General features: G+C 59.7%; 1 protein-coding gene across 6 annotated transcripts; it reads left to right on the top strand.

The window, feature by feature from the left end:
- The first annotated feature begins 1124 nt into the window (after nt 1-1124).
- kdm3b (lysine (K)-specific demethylase 3B) lies at nt 1125-22453 on the top strand. 6 transcript variants are annotated; one of them, XM_088932921.1, is made up of 25 exons: nt 1125-1610; nt 3867-4034; nt 4750-4863; nt 5138-5243; nt 6467-6591; nt 6899-6967; nt 7411-8139; nt 8713-10078; nt 11097-11304; nt 12168-12382; nt 12966-13118; nt 13255-13362; nt 13706-13833; nt 14080-14380; nt 14492-14754; nt 14982-15242; nt 15476-15647; nt 16121-16211; nt 16566-16696; nt 16994-17113; nt 17630-17653; nt 19159-19298; nt 20279-20455; nt 21093-21227; nt 21874-22453. In XM_088932921.1, exons 1-25 carry the CDS (start codon nt 1440-1442, stop codon nt 21952-21954), a joined length of 5556 nt encoding a protein of 1851 aa, XP_088789047.1. In that variant the 5' UTR covers nt 1125-1439; the 3' UTR covers nt 21955-22453. The 6 variants fall into 6 exon arrangements, with proteins under 6 accessions (XP_088789047.1, XP_088789046.1, XP_088789044.1 ...); XM_088932920.1 differs by having other exon boundaries at nt 14489-14754; XM_088932918.1 differs by having other exon boundaries at nt 1125-1649; nt 14083-14380; nt 14489-14754.
- The last annotated feature ends 6 nt before the right edge of the window (nt 22454-22459 follow it).

The raw sequence follows: 22459 nt of genomic DNA, 5'->3' as shown, positions 1-22459 counted from the left end.
CTTATTTAGGGTGACCTGTAAGACTAGCTGGGTTGGGGCTCTCTGATTTAGGGAGACCTATAAGACTATCTGGGTCGGACAGCCGAAGGATGGAACCTTTTTTACAGTATAGTGTCCCCGTCACTATACTGGGGCATCAGAACTCACGCAGACCGCAGGGTGAGCGCCCCCTGCTGGCCCCACTAACACCTCTTCCAGCAGCAACCTTAGCTTTCCCAGGAGGTCTCCCCTCCAGATACTGGCCAGGCTCACAGCTGCTGGGCTTCAGTGGGCTGCCAGCTGTATGTTGCAGGGAAATCAATGTAGATTATTATCCTGCTGAGATTCTGGGCCACCAGGGGATTTATTCCCTGCCATGGTCAGGTGGCCTGGAGCACATGTGAGTTTGGAGCAATCCAGTCAGCAGGAATGGCCAGTGGAATCTGGAATAGGCAGCAGGAATAGCCAGTGGAGTCTGGAATGGCCAGAAGAGATTGGAATGGGCAGCAGGAATAGGAGGTGGAGCCTGGAATGGCCAGTGGAGTCTGGAATGGCCAGTGGAATCTGGAATAGGCAGCAGGAATAGCCAGTGGAGTCTGGAATGGCCAGTAGAGATTGGAATGGGCAGCAGGAATAGCCAGTGGAGTCTGGAATGGCCAGTAGAGATTGGAATGGGCAGCAGGAATAGCCAGTGGAGTCTGGAATGGCCAGTGGAATCTGGAATAGGCAGCAGGAATGGCCAGTGGAGCCTGGAATGGGCAGCGGGAATAGCCAGTGGAGTCTGGAATGGCCAGTGGAGCCTGGAATGGGCAGCAGGAATAGCCAGTGGAGTCTGGAATGGCCAGTGGAGCCTGGAATGGGCAGCAAGTATTCAGCTGTAGTCCTTGATTTCTGATCTCTCTAAACCCCTCTCCTACCCCAGGGGTCAGAGGGAGATTAGTGCTCCAGGGAGCAGAAACTGCAGAGTTAAGGGTGACCCTCAGACCTGCAGGACCAGGGCTGGACACCAATTGATTTGACTGGGGGACCTAATAATTTGGCCACACTTGCAACTGCCTCGCTTCCAACTGCCCCGCCTCCTTCCCTCTCCCTGTGCTGCCCGGACTGGGCGCTGGGGGGCGCCGCGCAGTTTCCCTCACGCCCAGGATAGGAGCTCCGCAGTGTGCAGGAGCGCGTCGGGCTGCTGTAATGGCGGACAGAGCGGGATTGTTGCATTGTGAACAATAACATTTTATTGCTGCGGACGGGGGAGCGCTCTCTCTCTTTCTACCCTTGCAATTATTATTTGCAACCGCTTTTCCCCCAACCAGCGGCGCAATATCTGGAGGACTCCTCTCTAGAGGAGTGCTGGGGGGAGACGGCGGGGGGGGGTTAGTGGAGACGACAGTATCAAGAGTTCCCTGTGCAGAAGTTATTTTTTTCCTCCATTCCTGCATTTTGTTTTCCGAGGGGGGCTCGGGATGGGGGACTCGCTGGGGCTGGTCGGCAAAAGGCTGCTCCTGCTCTTCGGGGACGCGGGCGCGGCGGCGGCGGCCGGGGCCGAGCCGGAGCCGGCGGTGAGCCAGCGCGACTGGCTCCGAGGGACGGTGCGGGCGGTCAGCGTGATCGGCCTGGCGGCGCCGGGGGTAGAGGTGAGCGGCGGAGAGCGGACGGCACCGCCGGGGCTGACGGTCAGTGTCCGCAGCGATGAGTGCGCAAAAAACAACAACAACAACAACAACAAAACAGTCGGTTCACACGAGCTAGCGAGTGCACGTATGGGCAAGGGGAGTACCGCTCTGGAGTTTTAAAGAAGAACATTTGAGTTTAGAGAAATCGTTTCAAGGTCTTTAGCGGTGCGCTGTTGTGAACCCCATCGGCGCCTGCATCGCCGCACTCCAGTCCGGGGCTTTCGGGCCTAGTCCCGGAGTACCGCAGGGCCCTGTCCAAGCACAACACAGGCGGGCTGGGAGCTCATAATGGCTTGCGTGTGTCTGTGTTTTGTGCTTTTCGCTGGTTTTTGCTTTGCACTGGAGTCGCCTTTCATCCCGAAACAGCGACCGCGTCTGTGCAAATGAACGCAGCGCCGAGTGTAAACAATAACACGACCTTTTCTGAGCTGACGCGTGAGAAACTCTCGCCCTGGCTCCCCTGGTGAGGCGGTTGGGGGGTGGTTGGAGAGTAAAAAAAATAACAGATAAAGAGGTTACAGGATATTCTTCCCCTCCTCTTAGAGATGCACGGATTTCCATATCGCTTGGCGATTTGTGTGAACGATTGTGATTCGTGCACGTGTGGGAGATGAATTGCTTGTGGACACAGCACTCGGTAGAGTGCTGACCGCCGGTGTTCAGGAGGTCAGACGTTATTGTAATAAAGCCGTGGGCGTTATTATAGTTACATTGCTAAGAAATGTCATTTAGATGGGAGTCCAGACGTGTGGTGAATGGAATGACCAAGTATAATACTCCTGGTCGAGTCTGCGCAAGATGACTGTAGACGGGTCTACAAGAGACAGTTGAACGTCATTTGAATGATGTTATAGAAGTCCGGTGAGGTCTTTTAGTTTTCATTCATTGCTGCAAGCAGTGGGCTTGTAAGAGCATTGGAAAGGTTACAGACGAGACGAGTCATTCAGCTCATGTGACCTGTTGGGTAGTTAGTGGCTGACTGATCTACAGATCTCATCTGTCTGTTTCTTGATGGAAGCCAGTTTATCACCTTCAACCACATGGCTGGGTGGATTGTTCCACACTCCCACCACTCTTTGTGTAAAGAAGTGCCTCAGTGTTCAGTTCTCTCTGTAGTTTCCACTGGTTTCCTTACTGTGGGTTCTGAAGTTCTCTGGGGTGACTGTTTCCATACAGCCGACTGGTCCTCTTTAAACATGGGCTGTCTCTGCCTCAGGTGTTCGTCTCTCCCTCTTTCTGCCTGTGTGTATATGGAGTGTAAGGGTAAATGCAGTCTTACTTGCTTGGGTGCTAGAGTACCAGGATGTGTGCCCTGGTCCTGGACAGCTGCAGTCCTTCAGGTCTGAGGGTCATCCTTAACTCTGCAGTTTTTGCTCACTGGGAGCAATAATCTCCCTCTGACCCCTGGAGTACTGAGCTCAGAGATCAGCTGATATGAAAACCGCTCTGGAGTATAGATCTCCCCACTGCTGCTGACCATTCCAGACTCCGGTTCAGTGAGGTTCTTGATCAGCTGACATGGATCCCCTTCAGTCTGTAGCTGTCAGAGACCACAGCTGGTCTGTTGGTTCTGTTCCAGTTCATGTCGGCCATTCCAGGCTCTACTGACCAGCTGAACTGATGAAATTGATCCTAGCACAACATGTTCCAAGTCTTTATGAATTGCTGAGTAAAGGCAGACCAGTAGGGGTGATTCATTTCTGGCTCTCCAGTACCAGGGCTGGCTTACTTGGGTGTGTACACTTACTCTCCCTGCCTCAGGTGCCTGTGGAGTTCAGTGAAGTGTGCAGTCTCACTGTTCCTCTGTCCCCTCCTCAGGTGCCTGTGGAGTTCAGTGAAGTGTGCAGTCTCACTGTCCCTCTGTCCCCTCCTCAGGTGCCTGTGGAGTTCAGTGAAGTGTGCAGTCTCACTGTCCCTCTCTGCCCTCCTCAGGTGCCTGTGGAGTTCAGTGAAGTGTGCAGTCTCACTGTCCCTCTCTGCCCTCCTCAGGTGCCTGTGGAGTTCAGTGAAGTGTGCAGTCTCACTGTCCCTCTCTGCCCTCCTCAGGTGCCTGTGGAGTTCAGTGAAGTGTGCAGTCTCACTGTCCCTCTGTCCCCTCCTCAGGTGCCTGTGGAGTTCAGTGAAGTGTGCAGTCTCACTGTCCCTCTCTGCCCTCCTCAGGTGCCTGTGGAGTTCAGTGACGTGTGCAATCTGACCGTCCCTTTCTGCCTTCCTCAGGTGTTTGTGGAGTTTGAGGGCGCATCATGGGGGAGGCGGTCCTGGGTGCGGGTGTACGCAGAGCAGGTCCAGGCGCTGCTGGTGGAGAGCTCCATTGTCTGGGCGTCCCGCAAAGAGCCAGCCCAGCCGGGAGGGGGCACTGTGCCCAGCGCTGTCTGGCCTGCCCTGGTGAGTCCAGAGAAGCTGAACACGGATGCACGTGCCCCTGGCGAAGCCTCTCACGCGCGTTGTGTCCACTCTGTATTGCCTGGTGTTCGTCGTGAAGGATAAAGCATCTGTCTGGTGATGATGGAAGGAGTCTTTCTGAACATCTCTTCCTCAAATGAGGCCTTACAGAAGTTGGGGTATGCACACAATCTGGGGTCTGGAAACTGAACCCAAGATAACTTGGGTTTGGGAAAGCAGGTTGTCTGTAGTTCCAATTAGCTCGTGTTCCAACTTCCTGTTCGCAGGCTGCTTATCCCAGCGTTCCGCTCTTCTTGGATAAGCTGGGGCTTGCAGCCCCGATACTCCTGCATGATGATTAAGTCGATAATTAATCTCATTAAGGCCGATGAACACAGATTGATCCCTGCGGGACTGTGGACTCCAGGACCTCTGGCCTTGCAGTTCAGGTTTTCTCTGATCACAATTTTGTGGGTTAAAGTTATATAAATGAAAGTTTAATATGTATTTCATTAACCAGCGGTGGGAAAATCGGCTGAGAATCTGCCGACCCATGAGGAAAGAGTGTGTAGATATGAAGAACGATGGGGCCAGGGGCAGGTTAAGGGACTAACTAGCTTTTTCCAGAACTTCTGTTGACAGTGAGGCCATCTCACTTTAACAGCAAGAAGAGCTCGTGCCGTTTCCCCTCTGAAATTGCGGCTTCTTTCATTTCCAGGCGTTCCGCCCCCTGGTGGACAGGATTGGCCTGGGCTCCCTGGTTCCGGTGGAGTTCTTTGTGGACCGGGCCCTCAGCTTCCTCCCCGATGGGACGTCCCTGCAGAAATTCGAGGTGGGCCGGCAGCGGACACACACGCATGTGGGGAACAGCGCGTATCGGTCAGCAGCCTTTGTTCGAAACGAGCGACTCCACCGCCGTGCACGGCCGCCTGTTGTCCAGATGGGCGCTTGGGTACTCGGCTGAACCCCTAATTGGCTTAATGACAGGGTTAACGAGAACTGCATAATTGCTCAGTTTACAGGAGGCAGGGAGAGCGCAGCAGTGTGTGTGTGGCCCCTGGGCGTGTCCGTGCAGCCATGTGACTGCGTGTGTGTGCTGTCTGCAGGTGGAAGAAGACCTCTGTCATACACTGCTGCAGGAGCACTCTGCGCTGCAGGCCGCAGTGACCAGCTGGCTCGGTGACCTCAAGCTGCAGGAGATCCTGAGGAGAGGTGAGTGACCAGACACCCCTGCCCCTGGGACAGCGACGTGCCGCTCTGGTTGAGCATGGGTCCGAGCCAGAATCTTTCAGGAGGCGGCTCGATGAGGTTCTGGAATCGACAGGGGCTCTTGGTATCAATGGATCAGATACAGTGGTATTCAGCTGGTGTAGGGCTGAGCTCAGTCAGTGCTGTGTGATCGCTGTCGATAGATCAGGGCCAGTGATGATGAGCTGGTGTGGGGCTGAGCTCAGTCAGTGCTGTGTGATCGCTGTCGATAGATCAGGGCCAGTGATGATGAGCTGGTGTGGGGCTGAGCTCAGTCAGTGCTGTGTGATCGCTGTCGATAGATCAGGGCCAGTGATGATGAGCTGGTGTGGGGCTGAGCTCAGTCAGTGCTGTGTGATCGCTGTCGATAGATCAGGGCCAGTGATGATGAGCTGGTGTGGGGCTGAGCTCAGTCAGTGCTGTGTGATCACTGTCGATAGATCAGGGCCAGTGATGATGAGCTGGTGTGGGGCTGAGCTCAGTCAGTGCTGTGTGATCGCTGTCGATAGATCAGGGCCAGTGATGATGAGCTGCTGTAGGGCTGAGCTCAGTCAGTGCTGTGTGATCACTGTCGATAGATCGGAGCCAGTGATGATGAGCTGGTGTGGGGCTGAGCTCAGTCAGTGCTGTGTGATCGCTGTCGATAGATCAGGGCCAGTGATGATGAGCTGGTGTGGGGCTGAGCTCAGTCAGTGCTGTGTGATCACTGTCGATAGATCGGAGCCAGTGATGATGAGCTGGTGTGGGGCTGAGCTCAGTCAGTGCTGTGTGATCACTGTCGATAGATCAGAGCCAGTGGTTATTAATTGTATAGCTTCTGCAGAGCTTTTTGATTACCTTCTAGCCAGACAGTCTGAATCAGTGACTTTTGTGGGCGTTTGACAGGAAATCTGCTTGAGTTGCGGTCTGCACTGCCTGGTGTCAGTGTCGTGTGTTCTGCGCTGTGTTGTGCTGTGGCAGTGTTGGGGTCACGGGCTCTGCGCTGTGTGCAGTTTTGGGGTCCCGGGGTTGGCACTGTGCGGGGTGTTGGGGTCATGGGGTCGGTGCAGTAGAGAAAACCTCAGACCCACCAGTGGTGCTGTTGGCTCTTTACTCTTTCATAGTATCAAAACGGTCTCTTCAAAGCACAGATGCATGAATGGTAGAAGGACTTTGCCCCAACACAGTCTACCTTGTGTTGCTCACAGGCCCCTACACCATCCAGGGCCAGAGGGTGAGGGTGTACCAGCCAGAGTTCGAGGAGCCCTGGGCGCCGGGGCTGGTGTCCCAGCACGACCCCGTCTCCCACATCATGGAGATCACCATGAGCCAGGTAGGACACCATTCCACTGCAGCCCATCCACTCCGGGCTTTACTGAGAGCCGCACAGGATGTCAGATCTGTTTCCCGTTCCACTGCAGGCCATCCACTCCGGGCTTTACTGAGAGCCGCTCAGACTCCTGTGGAGGGACATGTGGAGCCCCTGTTAACTGTGCCGTTAGAAAATGAGCAACCCAAGCCACTGATCTTTGACTTCCAATTATAAAGAACTGCAGGACACCAGGCCAGGCTCCCAGTGCACAGCAGTCAGAGCCATCCCAGGCTTTACTGAGAGCATCGCTCTTTCTCTCTTTGCGCAGGGTGAGGAGACCCAGGTAGTTGACCCCCGGGTGCTCCACGTGATGTTGGCCGACGAGCGACTGGACGAGGTGAGGAGGGGCGGGGGAGGCATGGTGATTCTCTGGACTGATGACATTTTTAAGTTTATTGAACGGCTCGTTGGTAGTGTCACAGGGTTTTACAGCTCATAGTCTGGAGAGACGGCTTGAGCCATTTCAGAAAATGAGCATCCATAGTGGGCGTTACTGGTGTCGCAGGCCCTGGTGGCTCCCGTCGTGCTTGGCTAGTGGTCAGTCCAGGTCTTGTGGTCTGAAAATGTTGAGTGTCGTGGTTTGTTGGTAGGAATGGCCTGACTGTGCACCTGCTGCTGGCCTGGCTCCGATCCCCACCCTTCCCCAGCGACGTCCCACTGCGGACAGGGCGGGTTTCGCTTCCTGTAGGGGTGGCGTGACTGCAGGGGATTGTGGGAAGGGTGGGCGTGGCGGAGCCCGGCCCGACTGACGCGCCCGCTCCGCGGCTCTCTCCCGCGCAGGCCGACCAGCCGGGGAAGAAGGGGCGCAGGCGGAAGGAGAGCGACGGGGGGAAGGGCGATGGCGGGCGGCGCCGGCGCAACGCCTCGGAGAGCGAGGGCGACGTGGCCCTGAAGAGGCTGAAGGGGGCCGAGGGCGGGGGCGACAGCGAGGGGGGGGAGGGCAGCCTGGGCACCTGGCGAGGGGGAGGAGGAGAGGGTGGCCCCAACACCTCCGCTGCGCCCCAGGGAACATCCCCGAGCCAGAGCTCCCCCGGTCCCTCAACCCACGTCTCCTCCCAGGGGCACCCCAACATACTGTTCGCCACCTACACTAAAGAGAACGGGCGCACAGTCGTGGTGCAGGACCGCCCTGTCTCTGGGGGCGACCCGTTGCCTGTCCTGAATCCCACTGCTGCCCCCATCGCTGTACCCCCGCCCTTGCCCAAACCTGCCCCCTCCCCCTTCTCCAGCACCTCTTTCCCCTCTGTGGGGCAGATGGGCAGTGCAGCCCCCACTGGTGTCCTCGCTCTCAAGAAGGACAAGCCTTCTACAGCCCCCACACCTGAGAATGAGAGAGAGGGGGCAGTGGGAGGGTACCCCAGCACTGTGGTCCCGACCCCTGCCCCCTCTCCCCCCTCCTCTTCCTCTGGCCTGCGTGTTGTCGAAGGAGGGGCTACCAGCTCTGCGTCCGCTGCCCCCTCTAGCTACGGAGACCAGATGGCGCCCACCAGGGCAGTGACGCAGTCTGAGGTGAGCTTGGGGCAGTACAGGGAGAGGGGGGCTGCGGGAGAGGATCGTGGGGAGGAAGGGTGGGGGGGGGCTGCGGGAGAGGATCGTGGGGAGAAAGTGCTGGGGGGGGCTGCGGGAGAGGATCGTGGGGAGGAAGGGTGGGGGGGGCTGCTGGAGAGGATCGTGGGGAGAAAGTGCTGGGGGGGGCTGCGGGAGAGGATCGTGGGGAGGAAGGGTGGGGGACGACTGTGGGAGAGGATCGTGGGGAGGAAGGGTGGGGGGGGGCTGCGGGAGAGGATCGTGGGGAGGAAGGGTGGGGGGACTGCTGCAGAGGATTGTGGGGAGGAAGGGTGGGGGGGGCTGCGGGAGAGGATCGTGGGGAGGAAGGGTGGGGGACGACTGTGGGAGGGGATCGTGAGGAGGAAGGGTGGGGGGGACTGCGGGAGAGGATCGTGGGATGGAAGCCGGGGGACTGTGATGATCACGGGGCTGTTGCTGGCGACCCATGTCTAGAGACAGGCGGTGTGTTTGGTGGGAGCAAGCAGCGTGACGAACGTTTCTGCTGGCGTTTAAGAGTCTGATGTCTGGTCGCAGAGTGCCAGGAGCACGCAGATGTCGGCAGGCAGTTTCCGGATGACCCCCAGCCAGCCCCTGCCGATTCCAGCCTTCGGAGAGCCGTGCTCCCAGAGCAACGGGGCGCTGGGCACGGACAGCCGGCCCTTCGGGTTCGGAGGGTTTGGGGCGAAGGAGGAGCCAGCGCGCGACTCGGACCCTTCCCAGAACTTATTCTTCCAGTGCATGGCGCAGAACTCCGGGCCCAGCGCCAACTACTTCACCGTCGTGTCCGAGAGCCTGGCCAAGGACCCGCCGAGCCTGGGGGGCTTCAAGACCCTGGCCCTGCCCGAGACCCCGAAAAAGCCTGCTGCAGCCGCCGGTTTGTTCGGGACGGCGCTGGCTTCCCCCAAGGAGCAGGCCAAGCCGGACCCCAAACCCGCGGGCAACGGAGCGGTTCTGGGCAAGCCTTTCGGGTCGGAAGCCATGCCCAAGCTCTCTCCTGCTTTCCCGGCAGGGATGAGCAGCGGAGGGGGGAAGAGCTCCGGGAGCAGCCTGGCGAGCGGCAGCAGCGCTGTGGGGGGGGGTCTGGGCCTCCTGTCCGGCTCCCGGCCCTCCGAGGGGCACGAGAACCTCTTCCTGCAGCTGCCCAAGCTCTCCCGGGAGGAGCCCCCCAACCCCTTCCTGGCGCTGGCCGAGAAGCTGTCGCACAGCCCCTTCAGCGGCCTGCCCGCCTCCTCCGCCGCGACCCCGCCCTCCTCCTCCTCCTCTTCCTCCTCGCCGGCCGGCCGGCCCACAGCTACCTCTGACTGGCCCCCGCCCCCCGCCGCGGCCCCCGGGGCCCCGGCCGAGGGCAAGCCCGGCCTCTTCTCCCTCACGGATCCGCCCAAGAGCCGGCTGTCCTCCCCTTTCGCCGCCTTTTCCGCCGCGGCCGCCGCCGGCGCCATCCACCCGCCCCCCGCCGTCGCGCAGCCCCCCGCCGGCGCCCCGCAGGTCCTGGAGATGCCCACCCTGTCTGCCAGCCCCACCGAGGAGGGATCGGGGGCGCTGGCGGGATCGGAGGGGACCGGGGACCCCAAATCCCTGGAACCTGGAGCCGAGCCCCAGCCGGCCCCCAGCTTCTCGCTGTTTCAGGGCGGCGGGGTGCCCCTCTCGGACCCGCCCCTCCTGTTCGACCAGTCGCCCCAGAAGTTCCCGCTGGACGAGCGGGGGCTCTCCTCGAAGCGCGACTCGGATTCCAGCACCAACAGCGACCTGTCGGACCTGAGCGACTCCGAGGAGCCCCTCCAGGACAAGCCCCAGGACCTGGGGCCGCTGGGGGGGGCCGGGGGCGAGGGGGCCCTGCTGCTGGAGAAGGGCAAGGGCAAGGGCGTGGGCAAGAGCCGGCCGCGCACCAAGCCCTTCAGAGGTGAGCAGGCCCTGGGGTTTCCTCTGTCTCCCTCTTCACTTCCTCCTGCTCCCCCACCTGCTTCCCGTGTCCCCCTCTCTGGGCACGTTCCGGTCAGGGGGATGAAGAAGGGCACCTCTGTGCCCCTGCGCTGTCTGGGGTGCTGTGTGCGGTGACCCCTCTGTCCCCCTGCGTAGTCTGGGGCGCTGTGTGCGGTGACCCCTCTGTCCCCCTGCGCAGTCTTTGGCCCTGTGTGCAGTGACCCCTCTGTCCCCCTGTGCAGTCTTGGTGACCCCTCTGTCCCCCTGCGCAGTCTGGGGCGCTGTGTGCGGTGACCCCTCTGTCCCCCTGCGCAGTCTGGGTGACCCCTCTGTCCCCCTGCGCAGTCTGGGGCGCTATGTGCAGTGACCCCTCTGTCCCCCTGTGCAGTCTGGGGCGCTGTGTGCAGTGACCCCTCTGTCCCCCTGCGCAGTCTGGGGCGCTGTGTGTGGTGACCCCTCTGTCCCCCTGCGCAGTCTGGGTGACCCCTCTGTCCCCCTGTGCAGTCTGGGGCGCTATGTGCAGTGACCCCTCTGTCCCCCTGTGCAGTCTGGGGCGCTATGTGCAGTGACCCCTCTGTCCCCCTGCGCAGTCTGGGGCGCTGTGTGCAGTGACCCCTCTGTCCCCCTGTGCAGTCTGGGTGACCCCTCTGTCCCCCTGCGCAGTCTGGGGCGCTGTGTGCAGTGACCCCTCTGTCCCCCTGCGCAGTCTGGGGCGCTGTGTGCAGTGACCCCTCTGTCCCCCCGTGCAGTCTGGGTGACCCCTCTGTCCCCCTGCGCAGTCTGGGGCGCTGTGTGCAGTGACACCTCTGTCCCCCTGTGCAGTCTGGGTGACCCCTCTGTCCCCCTGCGCAGTCTGGGGCGCTGTGTGCAGTGACCCCTCTGTCCCCCTGCGCAGTCTGGGTGACCCCTCTGTCCCCCTGCGCAGTCTGGGGCGCTGTGTGCAGTGACCCCTCTGTCCCCCTGCGCAGTCTGGGTGACCCCTCTGTCCCTCCCTGCAGCGGGCCAGTCGGTGCTGAAGGACGTGACGAAGGTGCGGAAGCTGAAGCAGTCGGGCGAGTCCTTCCTGCAGGACGGCTCCTGCATCAACGTGGCGCCTCACCTGCACAAGTGCCGGGAGTGCCGGCTGGAGCGCTACCGCAAGTCCCGCGAGCAGGAGCCGGACGAGGACGACTCCACCGTCGCCTGCCGCTTCTTCCACTTCCGCAGGTGTGTGTGTGTGTGTGTGGAGTCTGTACTGACCCCTCTGTGTGTGTGTGTGTGTGTGTGTGTGTGTGTGTGGGGGGGGTGAGTCTGTACTGACCCCTCTGTGTGTGTGTGTGTGTGGGGCGTGAGTCTGTACTGACCCCTCTGTCTGTGTGTGTGTGTGTGTGTGTGTGTGTGTGTGTGGGCGTGAGTCTGTACTGACCCCTCTGTCTCTCTGTGTGTGTGTGTGTGGGGGGGGGCGTGAGTCTGTACTGACCCCTCTGTGTGTGTGTGTGTGGGGCGTGAGTCTGTACTGACCCCTCTGTCTCTGTGTGTGTGTGTGTGTGTGTGTGTGTGTGTGTGTGGGTGGGGCGTGAGTCTGTACTGACCCCTCTGTGTGTGTGTGTGTGTGGGCGTGAGTCTGTACTGACCCCTCTGTGTGTGTGTGTGTGTGTGTGTGTGTGTGTGTGTGGGGGGGTGAGTCTGTACTGACCCCTCTGTGTGTGTGTGTGTGTGTGTGTGTGTGGGGGCGTGAGTCTGTACTGATCCCTCTCTGTGTGTGTGTGTGTGGGGCATGAGTCTGTACTGACCCCTGTGTGTGTGTGTGTGTGTGTGGGGGGTGAGTCTGTACTGACCCCTCTGTGTGTGTGGTGGGGGGGACAACTCCTTTTGATTTCAGATGGTGGGCCTTTGAGTGTAACAGCCTGTGCGCTGCCCAGCTCCAGAGAGTGCCTGGAGCAAGTCGGTGTGGTTCTGATCGGATCTGTCTGGGCTGGGCTCGGGCTGTTCCTCTTGTGAAGCTGCAGGTTTCTGGCCCTGGGACACATGCCTGCGTCAAGAGTGCCCCTCTGACACTCGGCTCTCTTACTCCCCTCCCTCCCCCACAGGCTGGCGTTCACGAGGAAAGGGGTGCTGCGTGTCGAGGGGTTCCTGAGCCCCCAGCAGAGCGACCCCCAGGCCATGGGGCTGTGGGTGCCCTCGCCCGCCGCTCAGGAGGGCCTCGACCTCGACACCTCCAAGTACATCCTGGCCAACGTGGGCGACCAGTTCTGCCAGCTGGTCATGTCCGAGAAGGAGGCCATGATGATGGTGGAGCCACACCGTAAGGCCTGTGGGGAGAGGGAGCTAGCCTCTGAGTGACCAGTGTGCTGAAGGGCCAGTGAGAGTGACCAGTCCAGGGAGTGGACACTGACCAGTGTGTGCTGAAGGGCCAGTGAGAGTGGTGACCAGTCCAGGGAGTGGACACTGACCAGTGTGTGCTGATGGGACAGTGAGAGTGACCAGTCCAGGGAGTGGACACTGACCAGTGTGTGCTGAACGGGCCACTGAGAGTGACCAGTCCAGGGAGTGGACACTGACCAGTGTGTGCTGATGGGACAGTGAGGGTGACCAGTCCAGGGAGTGGACACTGACCAGTGTGTGCTGATGGGACAGTGAGAGTGACCAGTCCAGGGAGTGGACACTGACCAGTGTGTGCTGATGGGACAGTGAGGGTGACCAGTCCAGGGAGTGGACACTGATCAGTGTGTGCTGAAGGGACAGTGAGAGTGACCAGTCCAGGGAGTGGACACTGACCAGTGTGTGCTGAAGGGCCAGTGAGAGTGACCAGTGTGTGCTGAAGGGCCAGTGAGAGTGACCAGTCCAGGGAGTGGACACTGACCAGTGTGCTGTGTCTCTGTGTGCAGAGAAGGTGGCGTGGAAGCGCGCGGTGCGGGGCATCAGGGAGATGTGCGACGTGTGCGAGACGACGCTCTTCAACATCCACTGGGTCTGCCGCAAGTGTGGCTTCGGCGTCTGCCTGGACTGCTACCGGCTGCGCAAGAGCCGCCTGCCGGACGGTGAGCCCCCTTCCCGCCGCCCACGGCCTTGTCTCCGCGCGGCTGTGCTTGACCGGGGCAGGGAGATTGCAGGTTCAAATCCCTGGTGGGGAGCCTGTCTGTGCTCTTACCCTCTCTCTGCATTGTGTCTCTGCAGAGACGGACGAGGGCCCGGAAGACGAGGTGTTCTCCTGGCTGAAGTGCGCCAAGGGGCAGCCCCATGAACCCCAGAACCTCCTGCCCACCCAGATCATCCCTGGCACAGGTCAGTGACCCCGCACTCCCCCCTGCGTGGCAGCACGTGGCAGCCGGGCCTGCACGCCAAGGTCGAGGAATCAAAGGTCTTGGTGTCGAAGGTCAAGAAGTTGCTGGATTTTTTTAGTTAGCAAAAGTTTGATGTGAAGTAATTACAGTAAGGTGGGGGTCCAGCATGGTTCAGCTCTGAGCACCTCTGTTCACAGTCTGCTGCTGGGCCCCTGCTCCTCCAGTACCAGCAGTGAGGGCATACGCTGGGCTATCTCTCTGGGCAGGACCCGAGCTCTCTCGCTCTCTCGCTCTCGGGCACCTGCCTCTTGGTGTGACCGCTCTCCCTCTCCTCTCCCCTGCAGCGCTGTACAACATCGGAGACATGGTGCACGCCGCACGAGGCAAGTGGGGCATCAAAGCCAACTGCCCCTGCACCAGCCGGCAGAGCAAGCCCCTGGCCAGGCCCGCCGCCCCCAATGGGCTCTCTCAGGTACTGGTGCACCTGGTGAGCACTGGTGCGCGCCCGTGTGATGCCAGCCGAGCACAGTCTGTAGCTGTGGGTAACTGCAGTGCGCCGTCTTCAGTGATGTACCAAAGGAGAGCGCTGTGCGTGATCAAGGAGGTTTCAGAATTTCCTCTGGGAAACAGTGACGCCTTGTAGCGCCCAGGTGTCACTGCAGCCCCTTGCGGCCGGGCAGGTTACTAATTCCAGCCGCTTTGTGTTGTGTCCCCCTAGCAGCCCGCTGTGACCTCCAGTGGGGGCGTCTCCAGCGCGGGCGGCGGCACTCTGGGTCCCGAGCTCTCCTCCAGTGCGGTGGGGGGCCCCGGGGGCGAGGGGGAGACGGCTCCCAGAGCAGATCCGGGTCTGGATGCAGGGGGCAATACTGGGGAGGGCAGCAGCAGCAGCGCCCCTGCGCCTCCAGGCCCCTCCCCTGTCACGAAGGACAGCCGCCCCCCCTCCACAGACGCCCCCCCCTCCTCGGCCCTGCACTGGCTGGCCGACCTGGCCACGCAGAAGGCCAAAGAGGAGACGAAAGGTGAGGAGCCCGGGCCGTTTCGGGACACGGAGAGAGTGTTTTGGGATATTTTTCCGTAAAGAAGGCACACTGATGTGTCTTGCCCTCCCTCCCTCCCTCCCTCTCCAGCAGAGTCGGGCTCTCTCCGCTCGGTGATGGCCAAGGAGTCCCGGTCTCCCTTCGGCCTGGAGTCCTTCTCCTCGCTCTCCAAGTCCTCCTCCTCTTCCTCAACCCCCAAGCTCTTCAACAGCCTCCTCCTGGGCTCCAGCAGCGCCCAGCCCAAGGCCGAGGGCTCCAGCCTGCGCGACCTGCTCAACTCCGGCCCGGGGAAGCTGCCCCAGAGCGCGGGGGACGCGGGGGTCCCCTTCCCCTCTGTCTTCTCCACGGCATCAGTGGTGCGTATCCCCGAGCGCATCCCAGCATGCACTGGGGGTTCGAACATTGCCGCAGTGCCGGAACCTGGTCCCGTGGGATCCGCGAGGCCCGCTCCTAGGTCTTGGCTCTTGTGCCGGTGCGCGCGTTGCTCGCTGGCTCAGTCGCTGGTGTGCGGCCGTGCTTTGCTGGCCCCCGCGGGGCTGACGTGACTCCGGCTCACGCTCGGCGCCTCTCTGGTCCCCTCCAGGGGGACAAGCCCAAGGGCGCCCTGCCGAACTTCCTGGACCACATCATCGCCTCGGTGGTGGAGACGAAGAAGGCGGCGGAGACGCGGCGTGCGGACGGCGGGGCGGTGGAGGGGGGCCGCAAGGAGAGCATGATGGGGCTGAGCGTGCTGGACCCCCACACCTCCCACTCCTGGCTGTGCGACGGGCGCCTGCTGTGCCTGCAGGACCCCAGCAACAGCAACAACTGGAAGATCTTCCGCGAGTGCTGGAAGCAGGGCCAGGTGAGCGTCGGCCCGCCTCCGGGGCTGTTCCGGGAGAGGCAGGGGCTCGCGGGCCGGGCAGGAGAGCCGGCCGGAGCAGCCAGACTCCGCCCTGGAGGACACTGATCCACAGCTCTTTCCTTCCCTTTTCCCCCCCTCTAACCCTTTCACCCCTTCTGTGCCGTCGGCCCTGCTGGCTGTTTCTCCTCCTCGCTCCCTCGTCTCCTCCACTGTTCTCCCTCTGTCCCCCTCAGCCTGTGTTGGTGTCTGGGGTTCACAAGAAGCTGAAGGCCGGCCTGTGGCGCCCCGAGGCCTTCAGCCTGGAGTTTGGGGACCAGGACGTCGACCTGGTGAACTGCCGTAACTGCGCCATCATCTCCGACGTCAAGGTCCGGGACTTCTGGGACGGCTTCGAGGTCATCTCCAGTAAGTGCTCTGTGTATGTGTGAGGTGAGAGAGGGTGGCTGCTCTGTGTGTGTGTGTGGGGTGAGAGAGGGTGGCTGCTCTGTGTGTGTGTGTGGGGTGAGAGAGGGTGGCTGCTCTGTGTGTGTGTGTGGGGTGAGAGAGGGTGGCTGCTCTGTGTGTGTGTGGTGAGAGAGGGTGGCTGCTCTGTGTGTGTGTGTGGGGTGAGAGAGGGTGGCTGCTCTGTGTGTGTGTGGGGTGAGAGAGGGTGGCTGCTCTGTGTGTGTGTGGGGTGAGAGAGGGTGGCTGCTCTGTGTGTGTGTGGGGTGAGAGAGGTTGGCTGCTCTGTGTGTGTGTGTGGTGAGAGAGGTTGGCTGCTCTGTGTGTGTGTGGTGAGAGAGGGTGGCTGCTCTGTGTGTGTGTGTGTGGTGAGAGAGGGTGGCTGCTCTGTGTGGGGGTGAGAGAGGGTGTTAAGTGCCCTCCTGTGCTTGTTGCAGAGCGCCTGCAGGGCACCGATGGTCAGCCCATGGTGCTGAAGCTCAAGGACTGGCCCCCCGGCGAGGACTTCCGGGACATGATGCCAACACGGTGAGGAACGCTGGCTCCGCTTCCCGACTCATATGGGCACGTGCTTCCTGATTCCCGGGTCAGACGGGCACGTGAAAGGATTCTCCAAATCCCAGTGTGGATAAGAGAGGATATTGATCACGGGGAAAGGATTCCGCCAGTCCTTAAATACTGAGCCGGCTGTGGGTTCTGGTGCTCTCAGCTCTTGCCCAGACTTGGAATCCTGAACGCATGTCCTATCTTCCAAAGTGCAGAGCAGTCTTCGGTTTAATCAGTCTGGCTGCTTTTAGTACCTTCTTGTGTCCTCGTGTGTGCATGAGTAGGAGTATGACGGGGCTCAGAGCGGGGTCTGAGGGCTTGTCTTTCCTGTCCCAGGTTCGAGGACCTGATGGAGAATCTCCCCCTCCCCGAGTACACCAAGAGGGACGGGCGCCTCAACCTGGCTGCCCGGCTGCCCAACTTCTTCGTGCGGCCCGACCTGGGGCCCAAGATGTACAACGCATACGGTGAGGGGGCGCCCTGGGGGTACGACGGCTGCAGGCCGGCTCCTGCCTGAGCAGAGGGGATAGCAGGATACAGGAGTCCTAAATGTACTGGCAGAGTTGGTCTAATCTGGTCTGCAGTAGAGCAGGACTCCGAGACACAACTGGAGGCCGTGAGACGGTGTATTTAGGACCTAGGACAGGAAGCTGTGCGCAGCAGGTGTCTGGGACAAGCTGCTCAGCTGAGATCTTGAAGCCGATTTCCTGGTCGGAGCCAGCTGGACGCTGAGATCCTGCTCTGACGTGCTCGTGTGCCCGCAGGCTTGATATCGGCGGAGGACAGGAAAGTGGGGACGACGAATCTGCACCTCGATGTGTCCGACGCCGTGAACGTCATGGTGTACGTGGGCATCCCCGAGGGAGAGGACAACCACGAGGAGGGTGAGTGCACAGGGCGGGGCTGGGGGCGGGGCTGGCTGTGCTGGGGTGTGGCTTCCACCTGAGGGTGTGGCCACCGCTTGTGTGAGTGTGCCCAGCCCAGGAGAACCTAGGGGTTAAAGGTCATTCAGTGAAACACCAGGGTGAAGTCAGTCTCATGCTTTGGATGGAATGGATTGAGTGTACTGAACCTGTCCCCATTACAAATCTTCTTTGGGCTGGGCTGTGGTGGACAGAGATCAGCTCATAAAAGAGATAGCTAATTAAGTAGTGGCTCAGAGTGATCTGTTGGAGAGCATCACCTGCCCCCTGCCCGCAAGAGCACAAGGCCTGGCAGTACTGTGTTGGTAATGGCAGAAGCCCGAGGTCGTTCCCTGGGATGCGGTGCTTTCGGTGACATGTCCAGCGTCCCCACCCCCCGCCCTGCGGCCGTGCTGAGGCAGGCTGGGCTCCTGGCCCAGGTGGGGCTGTGACACTCCACCTGCTGCTTTTCATTCTGGGAAATTTTCTCATCCACAGAAACAGATGTCACTGGAAGTCAAGGTCTGTGGTTTTTTGTATTACTTCCAAGCATGTACTTGTCACTAATCATTCTCTCTCACTCCCTTCCCTCTGTCTCTGTCCCTGTGCTAACTGGCTCTGCTAGGGCTCAGGAGGAGGGCCACCACGCCTCCCTGTCTTCATGCTACGCCTCGGGGAAACTGCAGGGTTTTTATCGAAATTGATTTGCCATCACATTTTAGAGAACGAGAACCACACGAGAACCAGTTTCAGATCAAGGCCTTTCAGTTCTCTATACCCATAACACTCTGTTTGCAGAACATAATAGGGATCAAAGCAGGTTTTGTGCCCTGTGACTGGGCTGTGTCAGTGTCCTGGACTCCACAGGGACTAGAAGAGTCTAGAGCCCTGTGACTGGGCTGTGTCAGTGTACTGGACTCCACAGGGACTAGGAGAGTCTAGAGCCTGTGACTGGGCTGTGTCAGTGTCCTGGACTCCACAGGGACTAGAAGAGTCTAGAGCCTGTGACTGGGCTGTGTCAGTGTACTGGACTCCACAGGGACTAGAAGAGTCTAGAGCCTGTAACTGGTCCGTGTCAGTGAACTAGACTCCACAGGGACTGGAAGAGTCTAGAGCCCTGTGACTGGGCTGTGTCAGTGTACTGGACTCCACAGGGACTAGAAGAGTCTAGAGCCTGTGACTGGGCTGTGTCAGTGTACTGGACTCCACAGGGACTAGAAGAGTCTAGAGCCCGTGACTGGGCTGTGTCAGTGTACTGGACTCTACAGATACTGTGACTGGGTTGTTGTGGTGTATTAGTGCATACAGTACTCCAGCAGTGTTGGTATATGAGGCTCATCTCCTACTCACCTCCAGTGAAGTGAAGTCCTGTGGATGTCCTCGTTTAATGAACCATTTTGTACCAAAGTCCTACAGAGGGCAGCTCCTGCCTGGAATGATGTCCCCTCAAAAGTTTTTTTAAAATTTCTGGAATTTTACAAAGTAGAAGCCTCATTTATGGTTTAAACTGATGCTAAGTTCAACTGAAAGCTGAGTTTATGTAGGAAGACAGATTGGAACTGCACAGCGAGAAGCATGCACCCCAGTGTGATTGGGGTGCGCTGTGTGCCCTGGCCTCTTGAGGGACAGGCCTGTCTGCAGTCTCCTGGGGTGTGCGTGCCTTCTGTGAAGTGCTTTGCAGATCAGCTCTGCTTTTTTTTTGTCTGTGCATTGATTCTTCATTTTAAATGCTCCCAAGTGTTGCTGACCATGAGCTTATGCTTGTAGTTCAGTACAGGTGTTTTTCTGTGGTTCAGAACGAGACCAATAAACATTTTCTCATCAGGAGACGCTTTTAAAACGCAGCCGCTGTGCCACGTTCGGAGTTCAGATTTCTCCTCTGTGGCTTTGGCCGGGATGCCCTCGAGCAGTCCGGAGGCTTTTTCCTGACGGGATCCTCCCTGTCCGCTGTCCTTGGTGTCCGCTGTTAAGCGTAACCCTGTGGGGTGTGGTTTCTCTCTCCTGTCCCGTCTGTCCATGCTGCGCAGAGGTGGCGAAGACCATCGACGAGGGCGACGTGGACGAGATGACCAAGCGCCGGATCTACGAGGGCAGGGAGAAGCCCGGCGCCCTGTGGCACATCTATGCTGCCAAGGACGCCGAGAAGATCCGAGAGCTTCTCCGGAAGGTGAGCTTAACGAGCGTGGGGATCGCCCACCTCCCTCAGTGTGCGGAGAGCTTTCTGGAGCTCAGCTCGCGGGGTTAGTGTTCTGCACGGATCCCGTCAGCGGCCTGGAGGGAACCCCCTTGAACCCCGAACCCCTTCCCCTCCCCATTCGGTTTGAGGGCGTCCCTTGTCTCCGTCGAGGGAACACGCACCTGCGCTCCCAGATTGTGCGCTGGGCTGGTCGGGCACCAGACACGATGCTGCAGTGTCCAGCGGGCCGAGACCGAGACCTGAATCGGGAGGCGGCCCGGATCCCAGGGAGCTGTCCCGGCCTGGGTCCAGCTTCAGAGCTCTCCGCAGTCTCCCGAGACTGAGCCCTTCTGGAAAGGATGGAACTGAGCAGGAAATGAGTTCAACCGAGGTGTGGTACAGCAGCAGGGAGCTTTAGCTGGGGTGCTGCAAATGGGGATCCCCTTGCCTGTGGGCACAGCAGGGTTCCCCCCCCACCCACCAGAGAAGCTAGATCTCTTACCTGAATTACTTGGTTTAATTAGGACAATGAATGAGACCCCCAAGTCCTGCTGGTGTCCTGTCCTTCCGGCCCAGAGTTCTGGGATCCCAGTCCTGGCCCTGCAGGTCCGCACACCTGCTGGGGGGGTCATTACGTTCCAGTTAACCGGGCTGCCTAATTGGAGCTTAATTGAGCAGACAGGGTTCTTCATTGGAGTATTCGAAAGTTATTCTCTCCTCAAAACTAGCAGTTTGTGTTGCTGTATGAAATGATCATTCAAAGGCAGCCTGTCTTGTGTAAGAGCTGAAAACAGCCCGAGTCAGTCCTGGTATTAAGTCGGTTAAGGGCTGGATTGTGTGCCTGAGAGATGGCTGGGATGAATGGCAGCAGGTGTTGGGGCTCCAGGATCAGGATTGGAGACCCCTGCTCTGCCCTCCTTCGGACGCCGTTCTGGAGCTGTTCCGGTGACCCCCAATCCTCCCTCTTGCAGGTGGGCGAGGAGCAGGGCCAGGAGAACCCTCCGGACCACGACCCGATCCACGACCAGAGCTGGTACCTGGACCAGGAGCTGCGGCGGCGCCTGTACGAGGAGTACGGGGTGCAGGGCTGGGCCATCGTGCAGTTCCTTGGGGATGCCGTCTTCATCCCGGCCGGAGCACCGCACCAGGTCTGGGCTGACTTCCCAACACGCCCTGGGCCACGCTGGGCCACGGGGTGCAGCTCGGTCCGGACCGACAATCGGGTTGTGTCCCAAAGCCCCCATTCTGCACTTGAGTCGTGTGATTAGCTAAGTTGCACCATTGCTAGGTATTTACTGTTCACAGTAACCGCAAAATCAGAGCAAATAGGATTTGATTGGAACCAGAACCATGCTGCCACTTTCTGTACCCAGTAGCCTTGAGACTCCCCCCCCCCCCCCCCTCCCCCCCAATACCAGTGAGCCTCATTTCGCTCTTCTGCCATGTGGAATTCTTATTATTTCTCAGGGGAGCCAGTTCATATGTTGAGTTGTTCATGCCTCGAGGCCCAGCTGGTTCCTGTGCTTGCGAATGACGGACAGACGCAGTGTTGCTCCAGAGTCGCGCCGAGACCGATTTGTGTTGGTTGGCGGCTCTTGGGGGGGGGCTCGTGGGTTTGATATCCGAGCCCGTCTGCGATGCGCTGTCTGTCCCTGCCCCTCCGGGGGGGTGCACAATCTGTTGATGGCTCAGACAGACGGGTCACTCTGAGACACTGTTGGTTGGCGGTTCTCTGGGGGATTGTGGGTTTGTCGGCTGAGTCCTTCCCTCCCTGCCCCTCTGCAGGTGCACAATCTGTACAGCTGCATCAAGGTGGCGGAAGACTTCGTGTCCCCGGAGCACGTGAAGCACTGCTTCAGGCTGACGCAGGAGTTCAGGCACCTGTCCAACACGCACTCCAACCACGAGGACAAGCTGCAGGTGAGCGAGGGGCGCTGGGGGTCCGGCCTTCCTCAGGGCGCTCTTATGCCTTTGTGTTTCAGGGCTCCTCCGGGGTACGCCCTGTGGCCGAGGGGAGTCTGAAAGGCTGTCCTGGGCTGGTTCACTGCTTTGGTCCTCCTGTGCCTCAAGCTGTCCCAGCTGCACGTTAAAAGGACTGCAGTACGCTGTAAAAAAAGATGCCTTTTCTACCACCATCTGTCTCTTTAAGCATTGGTATCTTGTAAAATATCCCTCATCCATGCTTAGCTCTGACAAATGTTCCCAGAGTGTGAGAGTCGTCAAGGCTTAAACACCTGGAGCAGCTTCCATCTGACCATGGAGACAGGAGACTTGTTGAAACTGAAGTAGGTTAGCGATCATCTGAACTGTAAATGACCACCACCACCCTGTAGCTCTCGGGCGCCACAGCTCACAGGACAGTCCTGATGTCAGCCAGCCTGTAGGGCTGCGACTGGGGAAGATCAGTCGGGCTCGTGTGACTTGAGGCCATGGAGGCCTTTTCGTCTCTTGACACTCTGGGGGTCCGCAGGGCTCTGCCTTGTGCTGGCAGGGGAGGAGGGACCCCTCACAGCTGTACCGCCGCGCTCTCGCTGAACTGTCTCCGCTTCTCCATTCCCCCCCGCAGGTGAAGAACATCATATACCACGCGGTGAAAGATGCCGTCGGCACGCTGAAGGCCCACGAGTCCAAGCTGGCCCGCTCCTAGCCGGCTCCGGTGTCCCGGGACGACCCCTGGCCGGAAGAGGACCGGACCGGACCGGAGGGCGGGCGCCGGTGCAGTACTACACCTCGCACCGCCGGCACAGACGCCCCCCAGCCTCGGCGCGCGATCCCACTGGGGTCTCCTGTGTGGGTCGAGCGTCATAAAGGCGAGCAGCCCCATGTCCCCATGTCGTTTATTTTCTTCTCCTGTCTGTGGTCTGTTGTAGCCGGTGGGGGGGAGGGGGGGGGGGGTTTACTCCTGTGGGACGGCACGCGCGCTCTCCGGATGTGTTTTCTGAAGGTCGGAGCCTCCGTCCGTCGCCAGCCGGGATTGTGGGAACTCTTCTCCGAGGGGGCGGCGTGCCTTTCGCCTGGGGACTGTGCGGAGCGGGGAGCGGCCCGGCTTCCTCAGAGCCTCCGCCGAGTGCAAGCTTTCCAGCGTTTTCAAAACCGTTATGTTCTGTTTTTTTATTTTGTTTTTTAATAAAGGCGTTTTTGACCTGGTTCCA

Source organism: Atractosteus spatula, chromosome 14 (assembly GCF_055471065.1).
Source record: "Atractosteus spatula isolate fAtrSpa1 chromosome 14, fAtrSpa1.hap1, whole genome shotgun sequence".
NCBI lineage: Eukaryota > Metazoa > Chordata > Actinopteri > Semionotiformes > Lepisosteidae > Atractosteus > Atractosteus spatula.
The sequence above is the reverse complement of the archived record's forward strand: the minus strand, read 5'-3'. Positions and strand labels throughout refer to the sequence as shown.

Coding starts and splice junctions, on each gene's coding strand:
- kdm3b (XM_088932916.1), top strand. CDS start 1,440: ATGGGGGACTCGCTGGGGCTGGTCGGCAAAAGGCTGCTCCTGCTCTTC. Junction 1,650..3,866: donor CGGCACCGCCGGGGCTGACG/GTCAGTGTCCGC, acceptor TGCCTTCCTCAG/GTGTTTGTGGAGTTTGAGGG. Junction 5,244..6,466: donor GCAGGAGATCCTGAGGAGAG/GTGAGTGACCAG, acceptor TGTTGCTCACAG/GCCCCTACACCATCCAGGGC.